General features: G+C 53.4%; 1 protein-coding gene across 6 annotated transcripts in view; it reads right to left on the bottom strand.

Moving 5' to 3' along the window:
• The window catches only part of HECTD4 (HECT domain E3 ubiquitin protein ligase 4), a 211,227-nt gene continuing 187,976 nt past the window's right edge, over positions 512-23,762 (bottom strand). For 5 of the 6 annotated variants that reach the window (XM_005657322.3, XM_013990365.2, XM_005657324.3 and 2 more), the window contains exons 61-76: positions 22,007-23,313; positions 20,557-20,764; positions 17,263-17,486; positions 17,013-17,164; positions 14,779-14,885; positions 13,989-14,112; positions 11,617-11,807; positions 10,426-10,572; positions 9,566-9,685; positions 8,763-8,918; positions 7,087-7,190; positions 6,613-6,834; positions 4,695-4,861; positions 4,259-4,454; positions 3,469-3,691; positions 512-2,877 (exon numbers count right to left, since the gene is read on the bottom strand). In XM_005657322.3, the coding sequence (XP_005657379.1) occupies positions 2,741-2,877; positions 3,469-3,691; positions 4,259-4,454; positions 4,695-4,861; positions 6,613-6,834; positions 7,087-7,190; positions 8,763-8,918; positions 9,566-9,685; positions 10,426-10,572; positions 11,617-11,807; positions 13,989-14,112; positions 14,779-14,885; positions 17,013-17,164; positions 17,263-17,486; positions 20,557-20,764; positions 22,007-23,313 (3,785 nt within the window). In that variant the 3' untranslated portion in view covers positions 512-2,740. The remainder of the gene's footprint in view (positions 2,878-3,468; positions 3,692-4,258; positions 4,455-4,694; positions 4,862-6,612; positions 6,835-7,086; positions 7,191-8,762; positions 8,919-9,565; positions 9,686-10,425; positions 10,573-11,616; positions 11,808-13,988; positions 14,113-14,778; positions 14,886-17,012; positions 17,165-17,262; positions 17,487-20,556; positions 20,765-22,006; positions 23,314-23,762) is intronic. The other variant, XM_005657323.3, reaches the window with a different exon arrangement.

Here is a 23,762-nt window from a genome sequence, read left to right as displayed (position 1 = left end):
ACAGGAGAAAAAAGTTGCATGTTCCTCATCCGACAGGAGAAGGTGATAAGGGAATCTAGGAGACTGGTTGGATTCGCCTGAATGCAGTCCACAGGGGTGCGTGTGTGTGTCTATTGTGTGTGGCGGGACGTACGTGTGGGATGGACATGAGACAGCTGGGCAAGAAGGTAGAGCACAGATCTTGGAAAGTAGTACCGAGCTAGGTCTTTACCACTTCCCTGCTTTCTTCTTTTGCACAAAGTAGTTCTAGACCCACTACCTGTGCCCAAAGGAGGATTCACATTTGAAGAAAGGCCCAGACTCTTCCAGTGCAACAGTCCACTGAGGGAAATCTTCACACTGGCACAAGAGTAGACCAGCTCCAGGACGGGGAGGTTTACCTTTGACCTCGGATTTCCACCCCTTCAATCAGACTTTCTATATGAAAACTAGAGAGTCATGGGGTCAAGTGTGTAAATGGGTAGTTCAGAATGATAAAGGAGTAAGAATCAAATCCAGGGTAAGGAGACCATAAGAATTGAAAACACTTTTAATTCCTAGCCTCTTGGTGACCCTCAAGTATCAGAGCCACCAAAGCATGTTGGCCCTCAACTCTTCTCAGCAAGAGTAGATGGTCACACAAGTCTTAAGGTAAATCAAAATTAGATGAAGATTATTTATTGGTGCAACTTTTCCTGTCGTGGGCTTCCTTTACACAGCAATGGTGTAAATAGCATCAAGTTGAATGAAAAGTTTGTTAAATGCAACCATAAATAATTATAATAAATATACATCAAGTAACTTTACAGCACACGTTTTTTTTTTTAGGGCCAAGGTCTGGATCTGTCTGGACCTCCATGTGCTCTCTGGGAGAAGCAGTCGTGTTAGCAGCAGACCTCTTAACTCACAGCTGTCGTCTAGTCAACTGATGGGCCATCAGAAGCTTCCCAAACCCCTCCTGGGGAGGTAGCTGACAATTCTGAGTCCATTCAAGGGATGGGAAGGATGGGGGAAACCAAGATTTAAAAATACAAGGAGGAAAAAACTCTGCTAGTAAATCCAAAGGCTCTTTCATTTTGCAGAAATGAAATAAGAGGATCCTTGTTGTCAGGACTACATCCTGGCGTGACCCCCAGTCATGGGGGGTATGGCCCCAGAAGGCAGTAGCTGACCACACTGGTCCACACAGGGAAGCTGCTGGCAGGCACTCGCCTCCAGACCTGACTGATCCTGCATCAAATGTAACTGATGCAACTGGAACAATTCATCCAGAGTTATTTTTCCTTAGGTTGGGGAATTCTTCTATACTGGTCCTTAATGCATTTCATAAGAACAATAGGGAGGAGATGGATGCTAATGGCTCAAACTCTAAAATCCACACATTTTTTCAGCAGGCCAGGGCCACAGCAGAGAAAGGAGGCGCAAATCCCCTCACCAGCATTCACACTCCAAAGCCTTCTTTCTAGACAGCACTCGCTCAGAACTTCCGATATTCACAATATTATACAATAAATACAGTGATGCGATTCTGTGAGAACTGGCAAGGCCCAAAATGACAGTGTCCAACAGGATGGCATATGCTGCTCTCGAACAAAGTACCAATGGACCAAGACCTACTCGGGCACAGATGCACTGGGGCAGTGGGTGAGCCTGCAGCAGCTCAGCCCTGGCACACACTCACATGGGGCAGGGAGGGGGGCACTGGGTGGGTCTGGCCAGAGGGGCGGAAGGCCCCCCGGGGTCTCCACCTGGACTTGAAGGTCTCAGCCACTGAAGTCGACCCCAGGTGGAGCAGAGCACCTCAGACAGCTCTTTTTAGAATGGGGTGTGGCCCTCTCCGCTGCTCTTCACACCAACACCACCACAGTGAGGAAGGGCCGTTTCTGAATACAAAAGTGGGGGAGGCTTCGATCATGTGCTTGCTTCCCTGTTCAATCAGGGTCTTAGAAAAAGGCCCCCGCTTGAGCACTGTCCAACTCCAGGGGGAGGGTCCTCTCAACTCCTGAGCTGGGGTGCACCTGGCCTGGCTCTGCGAACTAAGGTCAGGAAGGAACCTTCTGGTCTTCTGCTCCGAGCGCTGCTCAGTGGGAGACTGTCAGCCCGGGGCCCGGAACTGACGGAGAGCAGAGAGGGCTGAGTGGGAAGGGGCGGGGGACCACTGTGGGCTTTTGCTCAGAAAAACCCAGACCATAAACAAGGTTCTAAAGCAGGAAGATGAACACATAAAGCTCCCTGTGTGTGTCTCCTGTGTTCTGCTAACTGGCCCAACCATTTCAAGCTGGAAGGAGGCCTGCGGGAGCCACATCCAGCTCGAGGCAGCAGGGCAGGGTGGGCCACAGACTTGTCCGTGGAGATGCTCTGCAGACAGAACCGGAGGCTCTGGGAACTGAGGGCGTCTCCCTACCAGCTTCCTGCTGGGTGCTTCTATGATGTGGAACCAACTGGGGCCTCAGGGCATCCAAATCCAGTGGCCACGAAGGGAAAATGTCCAGGAAGATCAAATGAGACACGAGCTGTCTGGGAACTAAACTATCCTACAAACATACCACAAACAAGGTAGCAAAAGAACCAACCCATCACGAAACGTACAAATACATAAGGTCAAGTCTTCCAGGAAGCCCTGGAATGTGGACAAAAGTTCGGAAAAGCAAAATGTCGCCAACTCCTCACACAGGGCCCCGGAGGGACGTGCCCACAGCGGCAGGCTTCCCAAGCCGGCAGAGCGGTGTCTCGGTGACGGCCTAGCTCGGGCTCCGTCCCCTCAGCCACTCAGGGGGTCTTCGCGGTAGTGAATGGCACAACGAAGTTTCTCCAGCATGATTTCCAGAGAGGAGTACTGGGGAAGCTTGATCATGAACATGCAGGTCTCCACGCGGATGTAGCGAGAGTCTGGGGAACCTACAGGAGAGACATCGGGCCAGTGTGAGGGCCCGGGTCCCGGGGAGGCCTGGCGGGGCCCTCTGCCTCCAGGTTTGCCTCTCTGCACGGCTCCAAGCTCACCCCAAGCCCAGCGGGAAGCGGGTGAAGGCCTGGGAGGCTGGGGCGGGGCAGGAGGAGACTCGGGAGGAAAAGGCAGCCGCTGTACGTACAGCACAGGCAGCACGGGGCTGACCTCTGGGCAGAATCTGGCTGCAGGCAGGTTGGTTTGGCTAGCAAAGCATTTTGCTTGGAATTTTCTACATTTAATCATTTTGCACCATGAAGAAAGTTGGCAGATTAAAACATTTCTGGATTTTAAGCCTTTTAAAATTTCCAACGATATGTCAACATCAGGCCTATGCTGCCCCTTGGCAAAGGTCGGGTTTGGGACGCCCAGGACCCGTAGGCTCCCTCTCCCCGCCCGCGCCTCGCCCTCATTTCTATTTGGGCTTTGGTGTTCAGGTCCCTGTCTGTCGTTCCCTCCTCCACAGGGCCTGGCAACCCCAGGTCCAAACAGAAGGGCCTATGTATCCCCACTTGGAACATGACCAGGGAAGGTCAGGCCAGTACCTGCTGTGCCATCCGGGGGGGCGATCTTCATCGGGTACGGGGGCACATGGGCTGTGTCAGGGCCCCCGTCTTTGCAGGGGCAGGTGAATGGGATGCGCTCCTGGTTGCAGGCAAACTTGATGAACTTGCACAGCTCCTCCTGGGCAAACATCTCCAGTGCCCCCCAGAAGAACTCGATGTGCTGGTCTGTCTCCATCAGCCCCACCTGGTACATGGTGTGGGCCTGGGGAAGAAAGGCCCACACATGTGAGCCGGCCTGCAGTGGGCCAGAACCCGGAGCGGGTGCCGCAGGGAAACACGGCCGTGGGACACAGCGAGTTGCCAGGATGACAAGGTCCACAGAGGCAGCGGCTGTCTGTGTGACCAGCCTACACAGGAGGCCCGGAGCAGGGGCTCTACTATGTTACCGCCTCTGTGTAACACACACACACCTCAGTACACTAAAATGAAACTCACTGGGTAGGTCCTGTCACCATTCCCACTAGAGGTGAAGTCACCTGGCAAGGTCCCCGGCTGGCATGGGCCAGGGTGAGGAGTGGAGGGGGCTTGGCAAGAATATGCCACCTGAGCCTGGGGGTTCATTCATGGGCTCTGGAGGCAGGGGACCTGGGTCTGAGGTCTGACTCTGCTGCTTCCTGGCTGGGTGACCTTGGCAAGTGACTCTCTTACAGTGAGATGGGAGTGAGCACAGCTCCCCCCGACAGGAGGGGGACAGAGGAAGTACTGTGACATGTGACGGGCCACTGCAGACATGCCTGCCAGCCCAGCCCAGCCCGGCTTTGCCACCGACCTTCAGGAACTCAAGGTTGATGTAGGGGAGGCCGCACGTCCGCAGCTCCATCTCCAGCGGGCTGAGCGTGGTGAGCAGCTGCAGGGGGATGATGGAGCCCAGCCCCGCCCGTACGGCCGTCACGCACTCCACGTTCTGCAGCTCCCGCAGCCGCAGGCTCCGGATGGTGGCCGCGTAGATGTCCTTGTTCTCCCACCTGCGGGCCACGGGGGACGCGGTGAGGGACGATGCCCAAGAGGCTGCTCTGGCGCCAGAGGACCCCAGACTGCTACCTGGATTTCCCGGGCCTGGCAGCTCAGTGACTCCCCTCTGCTCTGGGTCCACCGCCTCAGCCCGGCCACTGAAGATGTTCCACCAGCTCTCCCGGGGCCCACGGTCCAGCCCACATCCTCCCCCTGGTGAGAGCCACTCGGCCCAACCGAGGCCGCACACTCACGCCACAGGGATGTGCCGGCCGCGGCTGCACAGCTCCACCTCCTCGCCCGTCATGGTCAGGTAGGTGAACCGGCAGCAGGGCTTGTTGGGCCCGTCGGGGCTCTCGGTGGCCAGGTGCTGGGAGGCGATCTCGGCGCACAGGGCCTCCAGCTCAATCTCGTCATTGATCTGGAGGGCAGAGCAGAGCGAGGCTGACCCAGACTGACCCAGGCCCCCGGAAGATGGAACCCCAACCCAGTTGGGCAAACACCAGGTACTGCCTGGGTAGGGGCTACCGTGGCCACTGTGAGTGGGTAGATGGCAGAGGCCTGGCCTGTCAGCCTTGCCATGACTTGAAGGTTAGGCACATGACCCAGGCCTGGCTAATGGGACCCAAATTACAGCCACCCCAACTGGGCACGGCTGAAGGTGGGTGCCATCTTGAGATCAGTCATTGACAGCATCATGGAGGTACCTGGATTCTGCCCTAGAGCCAAATCTGCATCTGTACTTTTAAGAGTGAATCATTTAAAAAAAAGGTATGTGTGGGGGGAGTTCCCGTTGTGGCTCTGCAGGTTAAGAATCCAACATGGTCTCCATGAGGATGCAGGTTCGATCCCTGGCCTTGCTCAGTGGGTTAACAATCTAGTGTTGCCATGAGCTGTGGTGTGGGTCGCAGACGTAGCTCGATCTGGCATTGCTGTGGCTGTGGTGTAGGCCAGCGGCTGCAGCTCCCATTTGACCCCTAGCCTGGGAACCTCCATATGCCACGGGTGTGGCCCTAAAAAGAAAAAAAAAAAAAGTTTCTCATCTGGATTGAGCTGGGGTTTCTGTCCTCAGAGGGCCCTGACTTGATTCCCCTTGTGTGAGGTATGTGGGCCACCTCTCTAGCATCGGCACCCCATTGATGGAAATTTAGGGTTCACAAGACCCTGATGAGCATGCTGGGCTACTGAGGAGAGGATAGGAACTGACCCAGCGGAAAAGCCTGCGGCTCTGGGGTGGTGATGACAGCGGGCACCCCTGACAAGTTCAAGGCGTTTCTTTCTGGTTTCTGTGCCTCCTCCTTCTCCCCTCCCCAAGATGGTTCTGTATCCCGGCTTGCCTGTCCTCCCCAGACAGAAGCCTTGGCTGGACTGTCTGCCTGGACACCAGCTTTTTTGTTTTGTTTTGTTTTCATTTGTTTATTCGGACACTATCTTAGAGGCCCTGCCAGTCTCAGGCCTCTGCTGCCACCCACAGCTCCTGAGGACTTCTCACAGCAGTGGCTGGGAACGACTCATAAATCCCCAGTCCACGGGGGGTGTCCTGCTTTGACCCTTCAGACAATTCACGTCAGCCCTGTCTGTGCTGCAACGCCCGCTGCTCGCCAGGCGCCTGGCTCAGCTGCTCCCACATGCTGGCTCCCCCAAGTGGCAGCTGTGGGGATTACAGAGAGCAGGTACTGGGGGCCCCTCAGAGGGCCTTCACGTCTGTGTCACCGGAGGCCCACCAGCTGGCACTTCCTTCAGCAGTTGTCCCCCATGGAGAGCAGCCTTCTTCAGGCCTCAGGAGAGGGAACAAGTGCTGTGTTCCCAGCGCTCTGCCTAGGTGATGCCCCAGAGCTGATCTCCTGCGCCCTTCGTGAAGCCCCGAAACGAAGCTCTTAAAAGTGAAACCAGCTCTGCGTGGAGCAGTTCCCACCCAACACCTCTGCTCCCTCTGCTGTGGGGGCCCCTTCCCCCTGTGTCCTTACGAGGTGGGGCAGATGGTAAAGGAGGGAGGCCAGGGGCTCCGGGCCCCGTGAGGCAAGCCTCGCCAGTAGATGTGCCTCATGCTCCCTCATGTTCTCTGGGAGGTCCCTGTCAGTCCCCAGGGGGGCCACAGAGGCCTAAGCAGAATGGCAGGCCACTGCTCTGGGGTCCTGCTGTCCCCTAGAAAAAAATGTGTTTTTTACTTACACTCTCAAATTTCTTGACATAATTGTAGGTGAGGATGTCTGCTTCCTGCAGGTCTTGGTCAGGGTCCAGGGGCTCCCCTACCAGCGTCTTCCAGAAGGAGGGCAGGAGGTCCAGGGGAAGAGGGACATCTGCTCGAATTGCAATTCCCAGCAACTGGCCCAGGAAGTGCAGCAGCTGCTCCTCCCCGTAGGTGATGGGGCTTGGGGTCAGGATGTACTTCCCCTGAAAGTGGAGGCACGCGTGAGCTGACCCACCTGTGCCTCTACTGGCCCCAGGAACATGTGTCCCAGGCTCACGTGACCCATGGCAGGCAGGAGGGAACCACTGCAAAGGGAGGCCCTGCCCAGACCAGGAAGGCTGGTGAAGCACCAAGCTGACGAGGCCATGCACCTGGCGAGCCACTGCTCCCAGGGAGCTGACTGCCGGGGGGGCGGGGGGAACACTAGCCGCAGCTGCCGGGGCCTGGTGTCTTACCTTGTTCTTGTTGACGGCGGAGCTGGGGCACAGCAGGAGGAGGGACAGTGAGGAGCTCTGCAGCTCTTTGCACACCTGCCACAGGAAGTGGCGGAAGGAACCGCCTACACGATAGACAGGGACCCATCAGCCTTCCCTGCCTGTAGGCCCTGTCCCCATCAGGAACGTCAGCGCCTCTGCCCCCCACCCCTGACCCAGGCTTCAGTGGCCTAGAAAGAGAACTCGCTGAGGGCTGGGAGAACACAGGGCCACTGATGAGCTGGGCGATTCCTGGGAATCACGTTCCTGCTGGAGCCAGCCTCAGCCCCTCATCTCCCAAAGGCGGGCAGTGACTGTCCCGACCTCCAGGCTGGTTTCAGGGATTGAGTGAGATCAAAGGCAGGCCCTATGTGGGACACCTATCACAGTTGCAAGTTGACAATGATGCTGAGGGCTTGTAGGACCCATGTTTGCCTCCTGTGCTGGGCTGGAAGCAGGGCTCCATTTCACTCAGAACTGTGTCCAGCCAAGCCCGGGACCTCAGTGTGCATTCAGTGTGTGTATAACTACACGGATGGACGCATGACACAGGCGAAGGGCAGTGGGCAGTGATCGACTCCTCTCCTGCTGCCACTCCAAACCTGCCTTTGGGTTTTTGGCAAAACTCTTCTCTATGGCTGGGGCTCCCTTGCTCTCCCCTGTGCATCCCCATTGGTGTCCTGAGGCATGAGAACAGCTGTGCACATACCGCTTGGTCAGACCCACGGGGAGGACTTGGCTGGGGAGATGTCAGGGCTTGGCCTTCACTCGGTTCCAGGAGAAAAGCAGGAGACTCTTGTCTCCTGAAGCCATCAAGGGCTGGGCTTTGGAACTGGACAGACCTGGGTTTGAACCCCAGTGAGCCCCCTGACCCTGGGAAAGCTACTTAACTTTGTGGAGCCCCAGTTTCCCCATCTGCAAAGCGGGACAGAGCTGGTGTCATTAGGAGCGTTAAGGTGTTGAGCCTGGTGTCTCAGTGAACAGAGCTATTCTCTGAGGTGTGCCCAGAGGCCGCATGATGAGGGCGGGATGGGAGACAGAGCAGCCCCAACAGTGTTCTCAGCCCGGTGCGGCTACCGGAAGAGGAACTTTCTTCCCCCATCCAGCGTGAGAGGATTTTCTGAGTGTCTGGGCTAATCTGACTGAAAGGATCCCCAGGGAACATTTTCTGAGTGGCCATTCCTCATCCCTGCAGCGTGAGATGTCAGAAGGTGCCATTTTGATCACAGGCTCCTCAAACCCCTGTCTCTCATGGGGCACATACAAGATTTTAACTCAACCCCTCAGCCAGGGGGGTCTTCCTGGAAAAGAAGTCCAGTCCACGGTGAGGGCATCTCTCCCAGGTCCACTCGGCAAGAAACGCACCCCTAGCATTGACCACAGCCTGGAAGGTGCTGCGCTGAAGTCACCGACCAGCAGGGGGCGCGAGATCCCCAGGGAACAGGGCAAGTCTGAGGGGCTGGGTTTGGGGAGCCTGGACAGAGGGTCACTCTAGGGCAGACCTGGCTTCTGGGCAGAGCGCGATAATAAGGGTGGGGCTCTACTGTTGCTAATGGGTAAGATCTTTAGGCTAAAAATTACCCCAGAAATTTTTACTTTCTGAACACAGCCTCCATCCTGAACTGGCTGAAAGAGGCCCCGGCGGGGCCGCCACTTACTGGTGCCGTGGACCTCCTCCCCAGTGAAGCGGATGTTGAAGGCATAGGTGGGGTCACCGCCACTCGCCAGTTTGACGCAAAGCTGGGAAGATGGCACCGAGGCCAGCTGCCTGGCCGCCTGGCAGAAGTAGGAGTTTTCAGAGGCTCTGATCTCCCCTGGAAGAGAGAGATGAAGAGCTGAAACCTTCGGGGCGCCTCTCACCTCCCAGCCCCGCCCCCCCCTCCCCTCACCCAGCCCAGCTCCTGCCTGCTCTCTGCTCCTGGAACATCTTTGGATCTTTCCTGCCTCTGCCTGTGGGTCCCTCAAGGGGCCCACCCTCCCTGTTCTCCGGGGATCGCCCCCCCCATCCTTCCGTGAGTCTGGGTGAGCCTCCCGCCTCAGCGGGCTCCTCTCATTCGCCCTCCTGACGTCTGTCTGCACAGGCCGTGGCAAAGACTCCAGCTGCCTTCCCAGTATCCAGCTTCCCCTCTTTGGGGCCAGAGCCCTGATTTTAGCAGCTGCAGGGCCAGAAGAAAGCCCACTCTCTCGCCCTGCCCCCCGCGGAGGCGTGGCCTGTGCCGCTGCCCCTCCCCCCCCCCCCCCCCCCCCCGCTGCTCGGCAAGGGGCGCTGTGGAATGACTGGAAGCGGGAAGCCAAACAATGGGACGATGGGACACACGGCAGGACAACAGGAGTGGCAGCACCCACGAGGGACAGCCAGAGCTGCCCTGGGCTGCCCTCTTCTAGAGGCTTCTAATGTGAGAGAAATCAACTAGTTTAAGCACCACTGCCTGCATTTTCTGGCTTGTGTAGCTAATCTCACCTCCTACGATCTCCAGAGGGTCCAGAGTGATCTCTGGCGCCGCGTGGTCAGCCGTCCTCTGCACAGTGGCGTTCAGCACTCGATTCATGACCGTCACCTTCGTGTCATAAAAGATCAGCCCTGATGGAGGAATGTGGGAGAGAGGCTGGGATGGGGCGGCTTCTCTTCCTTCCTGGTCACCCTGAGGCCCAGAGGAGGCCACGCTGTCCCCTGTGGGTCCATCCGGTCTCTCCTGGAGCAGCCGCTGGCCCCTGGGGTGAGGGTTGGGGGGATGGGACATGCCACTGGAGGGAGAGTCATTTTACCCAAACATGAGCACAGAATGAAACCACTGGATCCTGTCACACCTGGAGACACCTGGCTTCCAGGAATACAAACCCAAATCCACAAAAAACGAGGTTTTGCTGTGGCAGTTTCTGGAACAGCCAAAACTAAAAACCACCGAGGTGTGTTATCAGTAAGGATATGGCACCTGCACTCTGGACAGTAAGGCAGGGAGGCTCTGTGCCGCTGGACATGCAGGGACCTGCAAAGCAGGGCCGTGGAACAGAATGTACAACAGGATACCCAGTTTTTGATGAACAAAAAAATGGAAAAATGTGTGTCTATTGTATGTGAACAGAGAAGTCTGGAAGGACAGACTCATTTGTCTGGTCGTCTCCAGGATTCAGGGATGTGGGGAACAGCCCGCGAGTCAAAGCTTTAACTTTATACATCTCTAAATAGTCTCAAAGCTCTGTTAGGTACATTTATTTTTTCGAAGCACATTTTTTTTCAGAGCATAACTAAAGTAACTGCTCTTGGGTAGAACCTCTGCTCCAGGTTGGGTGTGGGGATGTCTGGGAGGCCCGGACACCAACCTTTGGCCTCCTGCAGCAGGGCGGCGATGCTGTGGGTGTACATGGGTGTCTGGCGCAGCTCCACCAGCGGCAGGAAGAAGGTCTCCAGCGTGGTGTTCAGGGACTGCAGCAGGGCGAAGCGCAGGCGCAGGCTCTCGATGGGCATGTCTGTGGGGCATGAGGGGAGGTCAGGTGGGGCTCAGCACGGCATCCCCACGTGCAAGCAGCTCAGGAGGCCAGGTCACAGGGAGGGCCCCAGAGTGGGCACTTCAAGTGGAACGAGGCTCGTGTGTGTGTGTGTGCGCGCGCGCGTGCGCGTGCTTTTTTAGGGCTGCACCCATGGCATATGGAGGTTCTCAGGCAGGGGTCAAATCAGAGCTGCAGCTGCTGCCTACACCACAGCCACAGCCATGCAGGATCCGAGCCACGTCTGCAACCTAAACTGCAGCTCACAGCAACATCGGATCCTTAATCCACTGAGTGAGGCCAGGGATCGAACCCGCAACCTCATGGCTCCTAGTCGGATTTGTTTCTGCTGCGCTACGTAGGACAGGAACTCCCCTCCTGTGGTGGGTTTTATCCCTGGGACCCAGAGAGGCTGATCGTGAGGGAGCAGGGACCCCACTTCCCTGAGGCTGTGCTGAGTGGAAGCAATGGATGAGGCCTGGACTCCTAAGGAATCCAAGGGTCCACTCAGCCGGACTCTAGGGCTATGCCAGTGCTTTGCATATGCAGGGCTTTGTACCAAATTATTTTTAACTTTTAATCCTGAAATAATTACAGGCTTATAGAAAGTTGCAGAAAAGGCACAAAGAGTCCTGTATCTTCCACTCAGCTTCCCCCATGTGATATCGTACATCAGAACTGGGAAACTGACACTGGCTCCTGACTTGACCTGCCCGCCCTCACACACATCTCTTCTCCAAACATGAGAGCAACGCTGGGAGCATTTTTTGCCTAAATTCACCATCTGCTCTTGGCTGGGTTGCGATGAGCACATCATAAGGCCTCATACACATTAATTTGGCCACAATCACAGCTTCTTGTCTTTCTCCTTTTTATCCACCTGATCCAGGGCAGGTGTTCCTAAGGATTTACTGAATGGATGTGTAAAGGGCACCCGGTCCTTCTAAACACCCTGCCCCATAGTGGGGCGGCCCCCACAGGGCAGCCCAGGGAGGGTCCCTGAAAGGCATCCCTGGGGTCACGTACTCAAGAGACAGGCCACCCTGGGGTCGGCAGCGTCTGCGGGGTCCAGATACACCTCGTGGGGATGCAGCCGTGCAGGCGTGATGGCCAAGTGGCGGCACAGCCGGTTGATGTACTGCACGAGCGCCACGTCCATCTCCAGAGTCCACTTCCTGGAGGCCTTATGTGCGTGCCGGACGTCGATGCAGGCGCACCTGGGGTGGGGAGAGGCAAGGTGGGGTGGCGCCGGGGACCGCTGGGCTCCTCTAGAGCCAGGTCGCAGCTCCCAGAGGTGGTTCATAGGGCAGCCTCGTCTCCCAGGGCTTGCCTGGTGCTCAGCCAAGATGCTGACTGCAGGGGACCAGAGACAGGAGAGCTCCTTTCACAAGGGACAGGCCAAGCAGGCTGGGGGATGGCAAAGGGCTCCCTCTTGTCCGTGGGAAGCAGGGTTTTAGCAGTAAAGATGGGGCTCTGGAGTCCTTGGGTGAGAATAGGCTATAAAGCACACCTACTTCCTGAGCCTCAGTTTCTTCATCTATCAAATGGAGCTGGCCATAGCACGGCCTCACGCCAAGAGGATGCCTGTGGTGCACAGGGCACATTGCCCAGCACTTTCTGAGGGCACAGCAAGTGCCAGCTGCTGGTGCTGCTCTAGCCATCATCCTTTACCCAGGTCCCCACCCCAGGGTTCACCTACAGAGCTGCCTGAACAGGCAGGCAGAGCTGCGTCTGGAGGGCTGCAGCACTGGATGTAAAGTACTCACCCCTAACAATGGGCTGCTAGGCAGCCACTAAGGTCCTCTGGTGGAACGGTACTGAATGATGTGGAAAAATGAGAAAAGCCAACTGATTTCACTCTACAGTATTGAAAAAAACCTACTCTCAGAAAAATGCTGGGAGAGTGTTTACTCCAACATTTCAAAGTGATTACCACTGGGCACAGAAGCACTAGAAGTCTCCTTTGCATTTGTATAAACGGCAGGAAGCTTTTATTGAGTGTGTATGTCCTTCCTCCACAAACTGTATTATTAACCCAAGAAGGGCAGGTACGGGGTGGGGGGTGGAGGGGTCGGAGAACAAGTGCCTCTAGTTCCAGAGCCCATGGCACTTCGAGTGGCCCACACGCCGCAGGGCGTATCACACCTATCTTGGGGGGACCTATCTTGGGGGGGGGCTGGCGCCAGGCTCTCCACCACAGGCCACCTCTGTCCTACCCAAGAAGAGCTCCGAGAGACCTAGTCTCCTTCAGAAGGGGATCCCCTCTGTGGGGAGGGCCCCCTCACAGCCCCTTCCAGTGGCCCCATAACTCACGTGAATGATTCCTTCCAGCTGTTATTTTTAGTGTGTCACCTTGGAACTAGTTTGCAGTCCAATTTGTTCCCTTCTCATTTAGAATGCAATTTCTCATTTAAAAGAGGTGATTCTACTTTTAACAAAACCCCTCAAAGTCATGTCTCTCACTGCTTTCTAAAACCAGTCAGAGAACTTGGTTCAGCCACCACGATCCAAGGCCCATCTGGGCAGCGACTCTGAGCCTTCAATGAAGGTACAAAATGCTGGTGCCAAGCAGTAAACAATTTCTCAACTCTGAGAATGAGGCTTCAAAAAAGGCACGCTTCTGGCAGCAGTTCCTTTTCTGAGGACCAGTGCATCTTGCTGGGGAGAGCTAGAGGGAGGGGCAGGGAGGTTTCTTTTGGCCTGCTTGGGATTCACTTACAGCTAGAAAGGGGGAAGCATGTTTGTTTGGCCCTGGAGGCTGGGTGACCAGTGACCTTGTCATGCTCCTGCCTGGAAGGGAGAGAGGGTAGTGAAGACTGGGAGAGAAAGAGCAACTCCAAACAAAACAGACTCTTTGGAGGAAGAAATTATCCTTGTTAAGGACTGAAGAAATGCCCCCTTCCTGCTAATTCATATGCTGAAGCTCTAACCCCCAATGTGACTGTATTCAGAGACCGGGCCTTTAAAAAGCTAATTAGGTTAGAGAAGGTCATAGGATGGGGCCCCAATCCGATAGGGCTGGCGTCCTCATAAGCAGAGGTTGAGACACTAGGGCCACAGGAACACAGAGGAAAGGCTGAGTGAACACTCAGCAGGAAGGTGGACATCCACAAGCCAAGGAGCCCTCCGGAAAAACCACCCCGTTGACATCCTGATCTTGGACTTCCAGCCTCCAGAACTGTGAGACGGTGAACTTCTGCCGTCTGGAACATGGTTTGTTTTCAAATGGGTTAGAATACCCGCTTTAACAATGATGAAAAATTAGAAAATAACTCAATAGGCATTAAGAACAGGCTAGACAGAATGGCTACCCAGGACGTAATTTCCCAGGGGTGCACCTAATGGCCGAGAACAATTTTCACACAAGATATCTGCTGGGCTAAGAGACAACCTCTTACCTCTCAAAATGAAGATCGTAACCACAGGATAAAATCGCCCTCCAGACACTACGGATGTCTTGCTTGGCCCGGTCAATAACAAACTTGTGAAATCCTTCCAAGGTCAGGTACTTTTCCTCAGGGACTGATGGGAAAATGGTCAGTGTCAGGAATCTGGAGGGAGGTGGCCTCACCACAAGCTCTCCTCATACCCTCTCTTTTGGGACCCTGTTCATCCAACTCCCCTTCAGTCTCCCATCGTCATCACTCCAGGGTCTGTTAATAAGCCGTCTTCCCCCACTGCTCAAGGACACGCATATCCCCTGACCAGACCGGGCCTCTGAGCTGCAGCCTCACATCATTGGGCTGGTCACCAAGTGGTGCAGCACTCGCCCACAGTCCTGTCTTTCCAGCATCTTAGAAACAGTCCTGACTTAGTAAACAATTTTTGTGATAATGAGAATGGCTTTCTCCAACTCTGCTTGGGCCTTTAGGAAAGTAGCTCCAAGGCCTCAGGTAAGTACCTTCTGGAAGACAATTTCTGAGCAGATTTCCAATCTTTACTTTCAGTCATAATCATCTATTCTTCCCTGAGGCATGTGGAATTTCTTGGAGATGATATTTTGACTTCAGCAGAGCTGGCGGCCAGGAAGATCTCCTGTGTCTTGGGCAGGGCTGCCCTGCCTGAACTACAACCCGAGGGAGCCAGGCGGTCAGGGGAAAAGCAAAGGGGCTGGTTCCCAGGCTGGGCTGCCTGTCTCCAGGCTGGAAGCAGCCCTGAGCCTGCATCAGGCCCAAGGTGCTGATTCACCTTCTTGTTTTTTGGTGGGTGACTTCTCTGGGTCCTTTTCGTCTGGCTTGCTCTTTTCCGGTGACTTTGGCTTCACAGTGGGCTTCTTCTCACTCAAGGCAGTCCTGCTGTGGACCAAAGTGCTGGAATCAGAACTCCTCATGCCTAACCTCCTCCTGGTGGAGGGAATGCAGACCCTCACCAGGCACTAGCTTACCTTTCCCCAACTATGGCTGATGGTTCAGATAGGGCTGCAGTCAAGATCAGCTTTGTTCTTTTTTTTTTTTTTTTTTTTTTTTTTTTGGTTTTCAGGACCTTGCCTGTGGCATATGGAGGTTCCCAGGCTAGGACTCGAGTCAGAGCTGCAGCTGCCAGCCTATGCCACAGCAATGCAGGATCCGAGCCATATCTGCAACCTACACTGACTGCATCCTTAACCCACTGAGCAAGGCCAGGGATCGAACTTGCGTCTTCATGGATACTAGTTAGGTTTATTACCGCTGAGCCACAGTAGGAACTTCCAAGATCAGCTTTGTTCTGATTAAGTTTCCTGGGCAAATTATGAGGATAAACTGATGTTTTAAAATGTGAAAAAATCTCGTAGAGACACTTTTCAAACTTACTCTTTCTACATACTTCAGAACTGTACTGCCCAAGAAGTAGGCACTTACCAGATGTAGCTACTTAAGTTTAAAGTAAAACTATAAGTTCAGTGACTTGGTGGTAACTGCCTCATTTCCAGGGCTCAGTAGCCACATGTGGCTAGTGGCTACTATGATGAACAGCAGACAGAGAGATAGCAGATTTCCATCATCACAGAAAGTTCTATGGGACAGTACTGACTTAAAAGCACCATTTATATAAATTAATAAAAAATGGAGTTTCTGTCGTGGCTCAGTGGGTAATGACCCCAATTAGCAACGATGAGGACTTGGGTTCGATCCCTGGCCTCGCTCAGAGGGTTAAGGATCTGGCATTGCCGTGAGCTGTGGTGTAGGTCACAGATGCAGCTTGGATCCTGCACTGCTGTGGCTGTGGTGTAGGCCGGAGGCTACAGGTCCGACTGGACCCCTGGCCTGGGAACCTCCATATGCCTCAAGTGCAGCCCTAAAAAGACAAAAAAATAATTAATAAAAAGACACTTCTTTCTCTAATTATTTAAACAATTCCTCTAGAGACTCCTGCTAGATAATACTTCGCTATCTGAATTTCAACTGTGAGTACTTGAGAGTTACATATTTTTTAAGCTTGCATCTAAAGAAAATTCTATTAAATATGCGCACATATCCACATATGGAATGTCACACAGTTATTAAAAAAAAGTAATGGGGAAGTTTTTGGGCCTTTTTTTTTGCTTTTTAGGGCCTCACCATGGCATATGGAAGTTGCCAGGCTAGGGGTCAAATTGGAGCTGCAGCTGCAGGTCTACGCCACAGCCACAGCAAGGCCAGATCTGAGCTGTGTCTGGGACCTACACCACAGCTCACAGCAATGCTGGATCTTTAATCCACTGAGCGAGGCCAGGGATCGAACCCACATCCTCATGGAATCTAGTCCGGTTCGTTAACCCCTGAGCTATGAGGGGAACTTCAGGAGGAAGAGATCATCTCCAACAAAGAAACAGCAAGATACAGCCATTTTGTACATTTCCTGATATCTGGGTGCGCATACATTGGCTCATGCACACACACAAGAGTTCTGAAAGGCTATGTAAGTGACACTGGCAGCCTCAGGGAGGGGACTCGGGAGGCTTAAGGATGGCGAGGAAGAGCAGTGGCTTTTCCCTGGATATGCTTTTGAATATTCTACTATTTTAGCCATTTAAAATGTAAGAAAATAATACATATGCACAAACAAAATGTTATGTACTTAAAAGTTTAATGGAGTTGCCATGTGTGGGGCAATTCTGTTTTCTTCACTGTATATATATATGTACTTCACAGTCTTTCCACAACAACTACACATTATGAGTGTGGGTCAAAGAAGTTAGACTTTTAAAAAACTTCTGTACACTTCAGATTTTTTATTAATTCAGACCGGTCTGCTTTCTAGTCTGCACCATCCAGATTTTATTACTCTTGTGTATAAAATGGAACATTCTCTTCCGGTTGAGGAAGCCAAGGATGGAAAGGACCCGGGCAGCAGAGCAGAGCAGAGCAGGGATGTCCGTCTCCCCAGAGGTGCCAACAGCCTCCCAGGAATGCTAGGAGGTGCCCATGGCCCCTGCCCGCACCCCCTTCCGAGCCATGGCCCACCTGACGCTGTTGAGCACAGCCTTGTCCTTGGCAGGCGGCTTGGTGATGGGCCGCTTGGTGCTCACCACCTTCCCTGGGTGCTGCTCCTTCCCAGCCTTGCTGTACTTGCTCTTGTCGAACTTGGGCTTCGGCACGCCGTACTTCCTCAGGATCTGCGGAGCACCAGAGTGGGGGTAGGGGGAGGAAGCTCAGGCTCAGCCTGGGGTGCACCCGAGGCCCAGCGCAGGCAAGGCAGGGATGGGGTGGCTACCTGGGTGAGCTGGTCCTCCAGCACCTTTTTAGGGGGCCGGACATTGGTGAAGAAGAGGTGGAGGAGGTTGCCTGGTGTCTGGGAGTTGATCTGCTCTTTGCTAAGATAAATGTCAGACACTTTGATGGGCTTTGCTGGCGTCAGGCTCAGCATCTGCTCTGAGTGGGCGCAGCTCTTAAATATCTCCGTCAGCACCTCTCTGGCCCCGGGCACCAGCTTCTCACCTTTACAGAATGGAGGGAGGGCAAACAATTCTGCTGTGAACCTGCTACATCAGGATGAGCCTGCAGCATGATTTATTTTTTATCAACCATTCTGTTTTTGAACATGAGTAATGGGTGGTTAATGGCAATGATGAGCTGTTTACCCGGTTTCCCCTTTCTGGACGCACACCTGTTACTCACCCAGCCTCCTCTGCTGTGAGGTGTGGCCCCGTGATGTGGCTCACGGGCCCCTCCTGGGCCAGTCTGCTCTCTTCTGTGCTGGACCCCTCCACTGGCTGCGTGGAGATGACAAGCCCCGAGGAATGGCAGACCTCAGGGCTCATCCGGGACTCTTACATGTGCAAGAAATAAACTTGCACTGGGTTTGAGCCACCATACTGTAGGGTCTCTTTATTATGGAGGCTGAACCTCCCTTAACTTCAGCAACCTGTGACGGACAGTCCCCAAGGAACAAGAGGACATAGAGGCTTCAATCTGCTTCAGTGCCAAGTACAAGTTGTTCGACAAGTTAGTACTAGAGGACCCACTTCAAAACTGGCACAACCAGCAGGTGGAAAAAAAAGTTCTCTTAGATACTAGAAAACTGTCCATGAGCGTGAGAAAAAAAAGATGTATTTTTTTAGTTCCCAAACAAGTGCTCCAGAAGGCGCTCTCAGCTGTCCTATAGGGCCAGTCAGGGCCCATCTGTAGGTTCCACTTGGCCAAGGTCCCCCCCTCCCCCGCCCCCCACACCCCTGGGAGACAGCCTGACTTCCTCTTCAGGCCCTCACCTCACCTTGCTCCTCAGCCTCGCTCTCTGGGGCTTGATGCTCCAGAGCCCCATCTAGCTCAGGCCAGGCTTGGGGAACCAGATGGCCTCCCGGGCATCTGGGCTGAGGGTGAGAAGACAGATGGGTGGAAGATAGATCCTCAACTCAAAGAATCTCAAGCGAAATGCCTGTGGCTGTTAACATGGCAAAGATGTTATCAAAAGACTGAGTACCTTATGTGGAAGCCTTGACTGTAACATAATCAGGAACTAGAACTAAAGGCAGATTACAGCATGAAGGGACCGGGGAAGCATTCATTAGGGCAGAAAAAGACTTCAGGGTCCCCACAGATGCTAACGAGCCACCGCCACGTGCGCAGCTAAGAGCTAAAGGGGCCAAATACTCTCTGATAAAGGAGCTTATCAGAAACCAGGGTAAGGAGAGTGAGGCAGCCTCTCAGGTGCTCAAAATTAATACAAAATACCCATGATGAGGAGTTCTCACTGTGGCGCAACAGGATTGGCGGCGTCTCTGCAGCGCCAGGTTGCAACTTTTATCCCTGGCCCGGGAACTCCATATGCCTCGGGGTGCCCAAAAAGGAAACCCCCCCCCCCAACCAAAACCACAACTACGATGAGCAGAATATTAAAAGTACTGTGCTGAGGAGCTCCCATCCTGGCTCAGTGGAAATGACTCTGACTAGCATCCAAGAGGACACAGATTCTATCCCTGGTCTTGCTCAGTGGGTTAAGGAACTGTGCTGCCCTGAACTGTGGTGTAGGTTGCAGACTCGGCTTGGATCCAGCATTGCTATGGCTGTGGCGTAGGCCAGCAGCTACAGCTCTAATTCGACCCCTAGCCTGGGAACCTCCATGTGCCGTGGGTGCAGCCCTAAAAAGACAAAAAAAAGAAGTACTGTGCTGAGCCATATTAAAGCCTGATGCAAAAGGAAAAAAATCAGTAATACTGATCCTGTCTTTATTTAAGATTTTAATAGTTTGTTCACCATGGCTATTTTGCATTAATTTGATTTTCATAAATACTGTACTCAAATATTATTTATCTCGATTACTGAGTTTTTTTGGAGCCCCGTTAAATTTTGTGGCCTCACTTACCTCAGTTTGGTCCCAGGCCTGAGGGGACATTTCAAAATTTCATGACTGGGGGATAATAATTCGAAACAACAACAAAACCCACTGAATATTACATTTCTGTCCTCAAAAAACATAAAACAAAATGAACTCAACTCTTATTATGAAATTTCAAACAGTATTAAGTATTTAGAAAAAAGGATATAAATTAAAAATTTTGAGACTGATACAAAATAAAAATGACAATGCAAAGAACTGTAAGTTATATTAAAAAAAAAAAAAAGAAAAGAAAACTTGCTTCCACTTCTGAAGTGAAGCTGGGGGTGAGCTCTTGGCTTCAGGATCTGCCAGACCCAGCTCTGAGGGGCCTCAATGGATCCTGGGCCTGGGGGAACAATGACAGCAGGGAAGCCGGACAGGGCCTCTCCACAGAGGAGCCACGAGAGTGACAAAGTGGGGCTTTGTGAAAAAGGAAGTGGAACTGTTTCTTTCCCAAGAATTTGTTTTAAAGGGTGAGGCATTAGCTGTCCTCAAGCATGTGACTAAATGGTTACCAGCAATGTACTTGGGACATGCTGGCTCCAGAAGCAGAACAAAATAAATAATACGCTTGAACAAGGGGACACCTGACTAGACAAAAAGACGAAAATGACTTGAATGCAAGCCCATGCTCAAGGCTGACGCAGGCTGTGGCACAGCCATTCCTGGTGGTCTCCTGGCTGGCTGAAAATAGCAGGCTTGCGGCAGGGCCTGCCCCACAGGCCTTCAGAGCCCACACAGCTCTCCTGGGAGAGGGCAGGGTTGGGCTCTTTACCTAACCCCCTGAATCATGTCTCAAATCTGTGACATGCCCAGAGCTCCCCTGTAGAGTGAGATGTTAAAAACAGGGAAAATCGGGCATGGACGGGGTATAACTTCTGCTAGGTTTTTCTTCCCCCTGATTTTTATGGCCATACCTGCAGTATATGGAAGTTCCCAGGCTATGGGTTGAATCGGAGCTGTAGCCACAGCCACACCAAATCTGAACTGCGTCTGTGACTTACACCACAGCTCATGGCAACGCTGGAACCTTAACCCACTGAACAAGGCCAAGGATTGAACCAGGATCCATGAATACTAGTCAGATTCTTAACCCGCTGAGCTACAATAGGAACACCATCATTTTTTTTTTCTATAAATTTAAATCTTCTCAAAAAAAATCTCTTAATTAAAAAAAAATCTATAACCCACCTTTAATTGACTTATCATTGAAATAATCTTCTAACCCTGGGCTCCCCTGTGTATCAAACAAACTCTGATTTACTACAGACACAGTGAGGATCTCTTCCGTTGACATTTCCATCAGTTCGTCTTCACCATCCAAACTTGACAAACCAATCAAGTCATTATTGTTAAATAAACTTGCTCGAATTTTCTCGATTTTGGCTCGGGATCTTATCTGTGTGAACAAAGAAAAGGGTCAGGACTTGAGGGGAGAGACCAGTGATGCAACAAGTACAACCTTTCTTCCCTTCCTGCCCATTTGGGAAACCCTCTAGCATTGTGAGTGTGGCCTCCCTGGTCAAGTCCCTCTCATGTGCCAAGAGCGGTAACTTGCAGGAGAGCAACCCCACTGGACATCTCTGTCACTAAACCCTGGCCAGGTTTGAGGTTTTACCCAAATGCCCAGGAAGTAAAGCCCATGCTTGGCTCCAAGAAAATCCCCAGACAGAAGGTGAACAGATAAGTGATTCTATAGAGGGAGGCCAACCACCGGATGCTTGAGCTCTTTTTTCAGAGCACGGGGGTGGAGAGCAAGGCGGTGTGGAGCTCTCTTCTAGTGCCCTCCTCCCCACTTCCATTAAGGGGGAGGATCTTTTAAAAAAATTTTTTTTAATTTAGTTTATTTACAATGTTCTGTCAATTTCTGCTGTACATCAAAGTGATTCAGTCATACATATACATACATACCTTTTCTCATATTATCTTCCATCATGGTCCATCCCAGGAGACTGGATAGAGTCCCCTGTGCTGTACAGCTGGATCTCATTGCTTATCCATTTTAAATGGAATAGTTTGCATCTACTACCCCACACTCCCAGTCCATCCCACCCCCTGGGAGGATGGTTTTTACTCCCTGCCTGACTCCCATTACACAGGGTACAGGAAGACACAGGATGCAGGATTTCTAAACAAGGAGGCCCAAGAAACACATGGGATTTTGGAGAGAAAATGTAACCTGGCAACATGCACGTCATCTGAAACTCAGAGAATGGCAGGCCAGTTCTCATACTGCTCAGTGATGGTCCCTCCTGCCAATGGCAATGGTTAAAACAAGCCAAGGCCACTTAACAAGATGCTGCTGGGGCTTGAGCTGGCAAGCACTCAATAAAGCCACCCATCAGGCAAGGTCAGCTCCTGGAGCGCTTCTGGCTGCCTCCCTCCCTCCCATGCTCAGCAACCAACTGTATCACTTCCTGACCTCAGAATTGCCATCATGCTCAGAGAAGGGACCTCAAACACAGATCATCAATATGATAAATCACTGCTGTTTCCAAGAGCTGCCTCAGGGAGGCCCCAGAGTGCCCCCAACATCACCTATTAGTTGGTCCCCTGGACAGAGTAGCAGCAGGTTTAAAGAGGCCTGGGGGATTCTAACTGCTCACAACTTCAGCGGTTGCCAAGGCATGAGCGCGCTTACCTCCACGACTGCAAAGCCTTTTATAGGGCGCGCTGCGAGGGGCTGGTTGTCCAGGGACGTGACTGTGTACATAGAGCCCATGTCCAACACCGAGGCTGTCTCCGCATTGTCCAGTGGCTCCCCCAGGCTCCCCAGGCTGCCCAGGCTGCCAGTGCTGCACAGGGAAATGTCCAGGCTCTCCTGGCTGGACACTACGTGGGGCTCCAACAAGCCCGCAGGGATGGGCAGCTCGAGGCCTGAGGGCAGCGGTTCTGCAGAGAGGTCGCTGACCGTCTGTGAGATGCCCTGGGAGCTGCAGATGGAGGCCTGGCTGGTGGATGCGGAGGCACTGATGCTCATGGCGGGGGTCAGGCTGCTGGACGTGCTGACCTCCAAGCTGTCTGTGTTGGGGAAACCGAGGGTCTTCTCCGCCTCAGCTTTGCCATCACCACCCTCCGCCTTGTCTTTTGGCTTTTTAGGGTCTTCATCTTGCAGGGGGATGTATATCTCGTCCTTGAAGACCCCGCCATGGGCGTTGCAGGCCTTGCGGATGGCACCTCTGACGATGCCCTCGTCCAGGTGGGTGGGGATGCCGGAGATCACCAGCAAGCGGCTGTGGGCGGTGGGACCCACCAGGGCCTGGCAGGCATCGGCGATCGCATCGCTGGTCACACCCAGCCCCTGCGGGTCCTTCCTGGTGAGGTGCCGGAGGATGATGAGCAAGGTCAGGGCGCGATGGAACCACAGCATGTCCTCGGGCTTGCTGCCCCCAATGCTCAGCACGGCGGGGTCCGATTCCACTGAGCGCGAGGACTGGCGCTTCCCGGAGGAGGAGGCCTTTTCTCGCTTCATCTTGACTTTCTTTCTCTTGGACAGGAGGCTGGGGCTCTGTGGTGTCTGTCCTGGGGAAGAAGACGAGGAGGATGACGAGTCGCTGAGGTTGGGGGCAGTCGCTGACGTCACCCCGCTGGTGGTGACACTCATGTTGGTAGGCAGGGTCACTTCGGCCACCGCCAGGCAACCTTCCATGAGCGCATGAAAATACGTAGAGAACCTGCCCTGGTCGGTGGCCGCTGCTGCCCCTGAGCTCCCACACGCGCTGCCTGAGACCCAGCTCTGGGTCTCCTCATCATACAGCTTGTGCAGCTCCGACTGCAGGGCCATCAGCATGGCCAGACAGGGGTTCAGCTGGAGGGCGATGGACGAGGACAGGCCGGCAGGGTGCTTTCTCTGCTCCAGGCCATGCACCGTGCGCAGGAGCTCTGCCAGGAGGTGGAAGACCAGTTCCTTCACACAGGCTGCCATGTCTGTGGTCCAGAGGAAGTTTCCTGAGGCAAATGGAAAAGCAATAATACTGAAAAAACTATCTCTTATGCAGAGCTTACTATGTGCCAGGCACTTTAATGGCATCAGCCCTCCCAGTGACCATGGGAAACAGATATTACATTCTTTGCCCCCAACTCACAGATGAAAAAATAGAGGCTGGAAGGGCAGAAGGACTCACATAGCTACCACACCATCTCACAGGGGAGAGCCAGGCAGGCTGGCCCCAGAGCCGATGGCCTTAATCCCTGAACCTCATGACTGCATGGAGCCAGCTGCTAAAGCTCAGACCAGGAAGTCATTATTTTCTTTTTCATAAGGTCATCAAGCATGTTGGTGATGAATCATTAGAACAATGTTTCCTGGAACATTCCTTCGTGGCGCAGAGGAAATGAATCCAATGAGTATCCATAAGGATGCGGGTTCGATCCCTGGCCTCAATCAGTGGGTTAAG

Source organism: Sus scrofa, chromosome 14, assembly GCF_000003025.6.
Source record: "Sus scrofa isolate TJ Tabasco breed Duroc chromosome 14, Sscrofa11.1, whole genome shotgun sequence".
NCBI lineage: Eukaryota > Metazoa > Chordata > Mammalia > Artiodactyla > Suidae > Sus > Sus scrofa.
The sequence above is the reverse complement of the archived record's forward strand: the minus strand, read 5'-3'. Positions and strand labels throughout refer to the sequence as shown.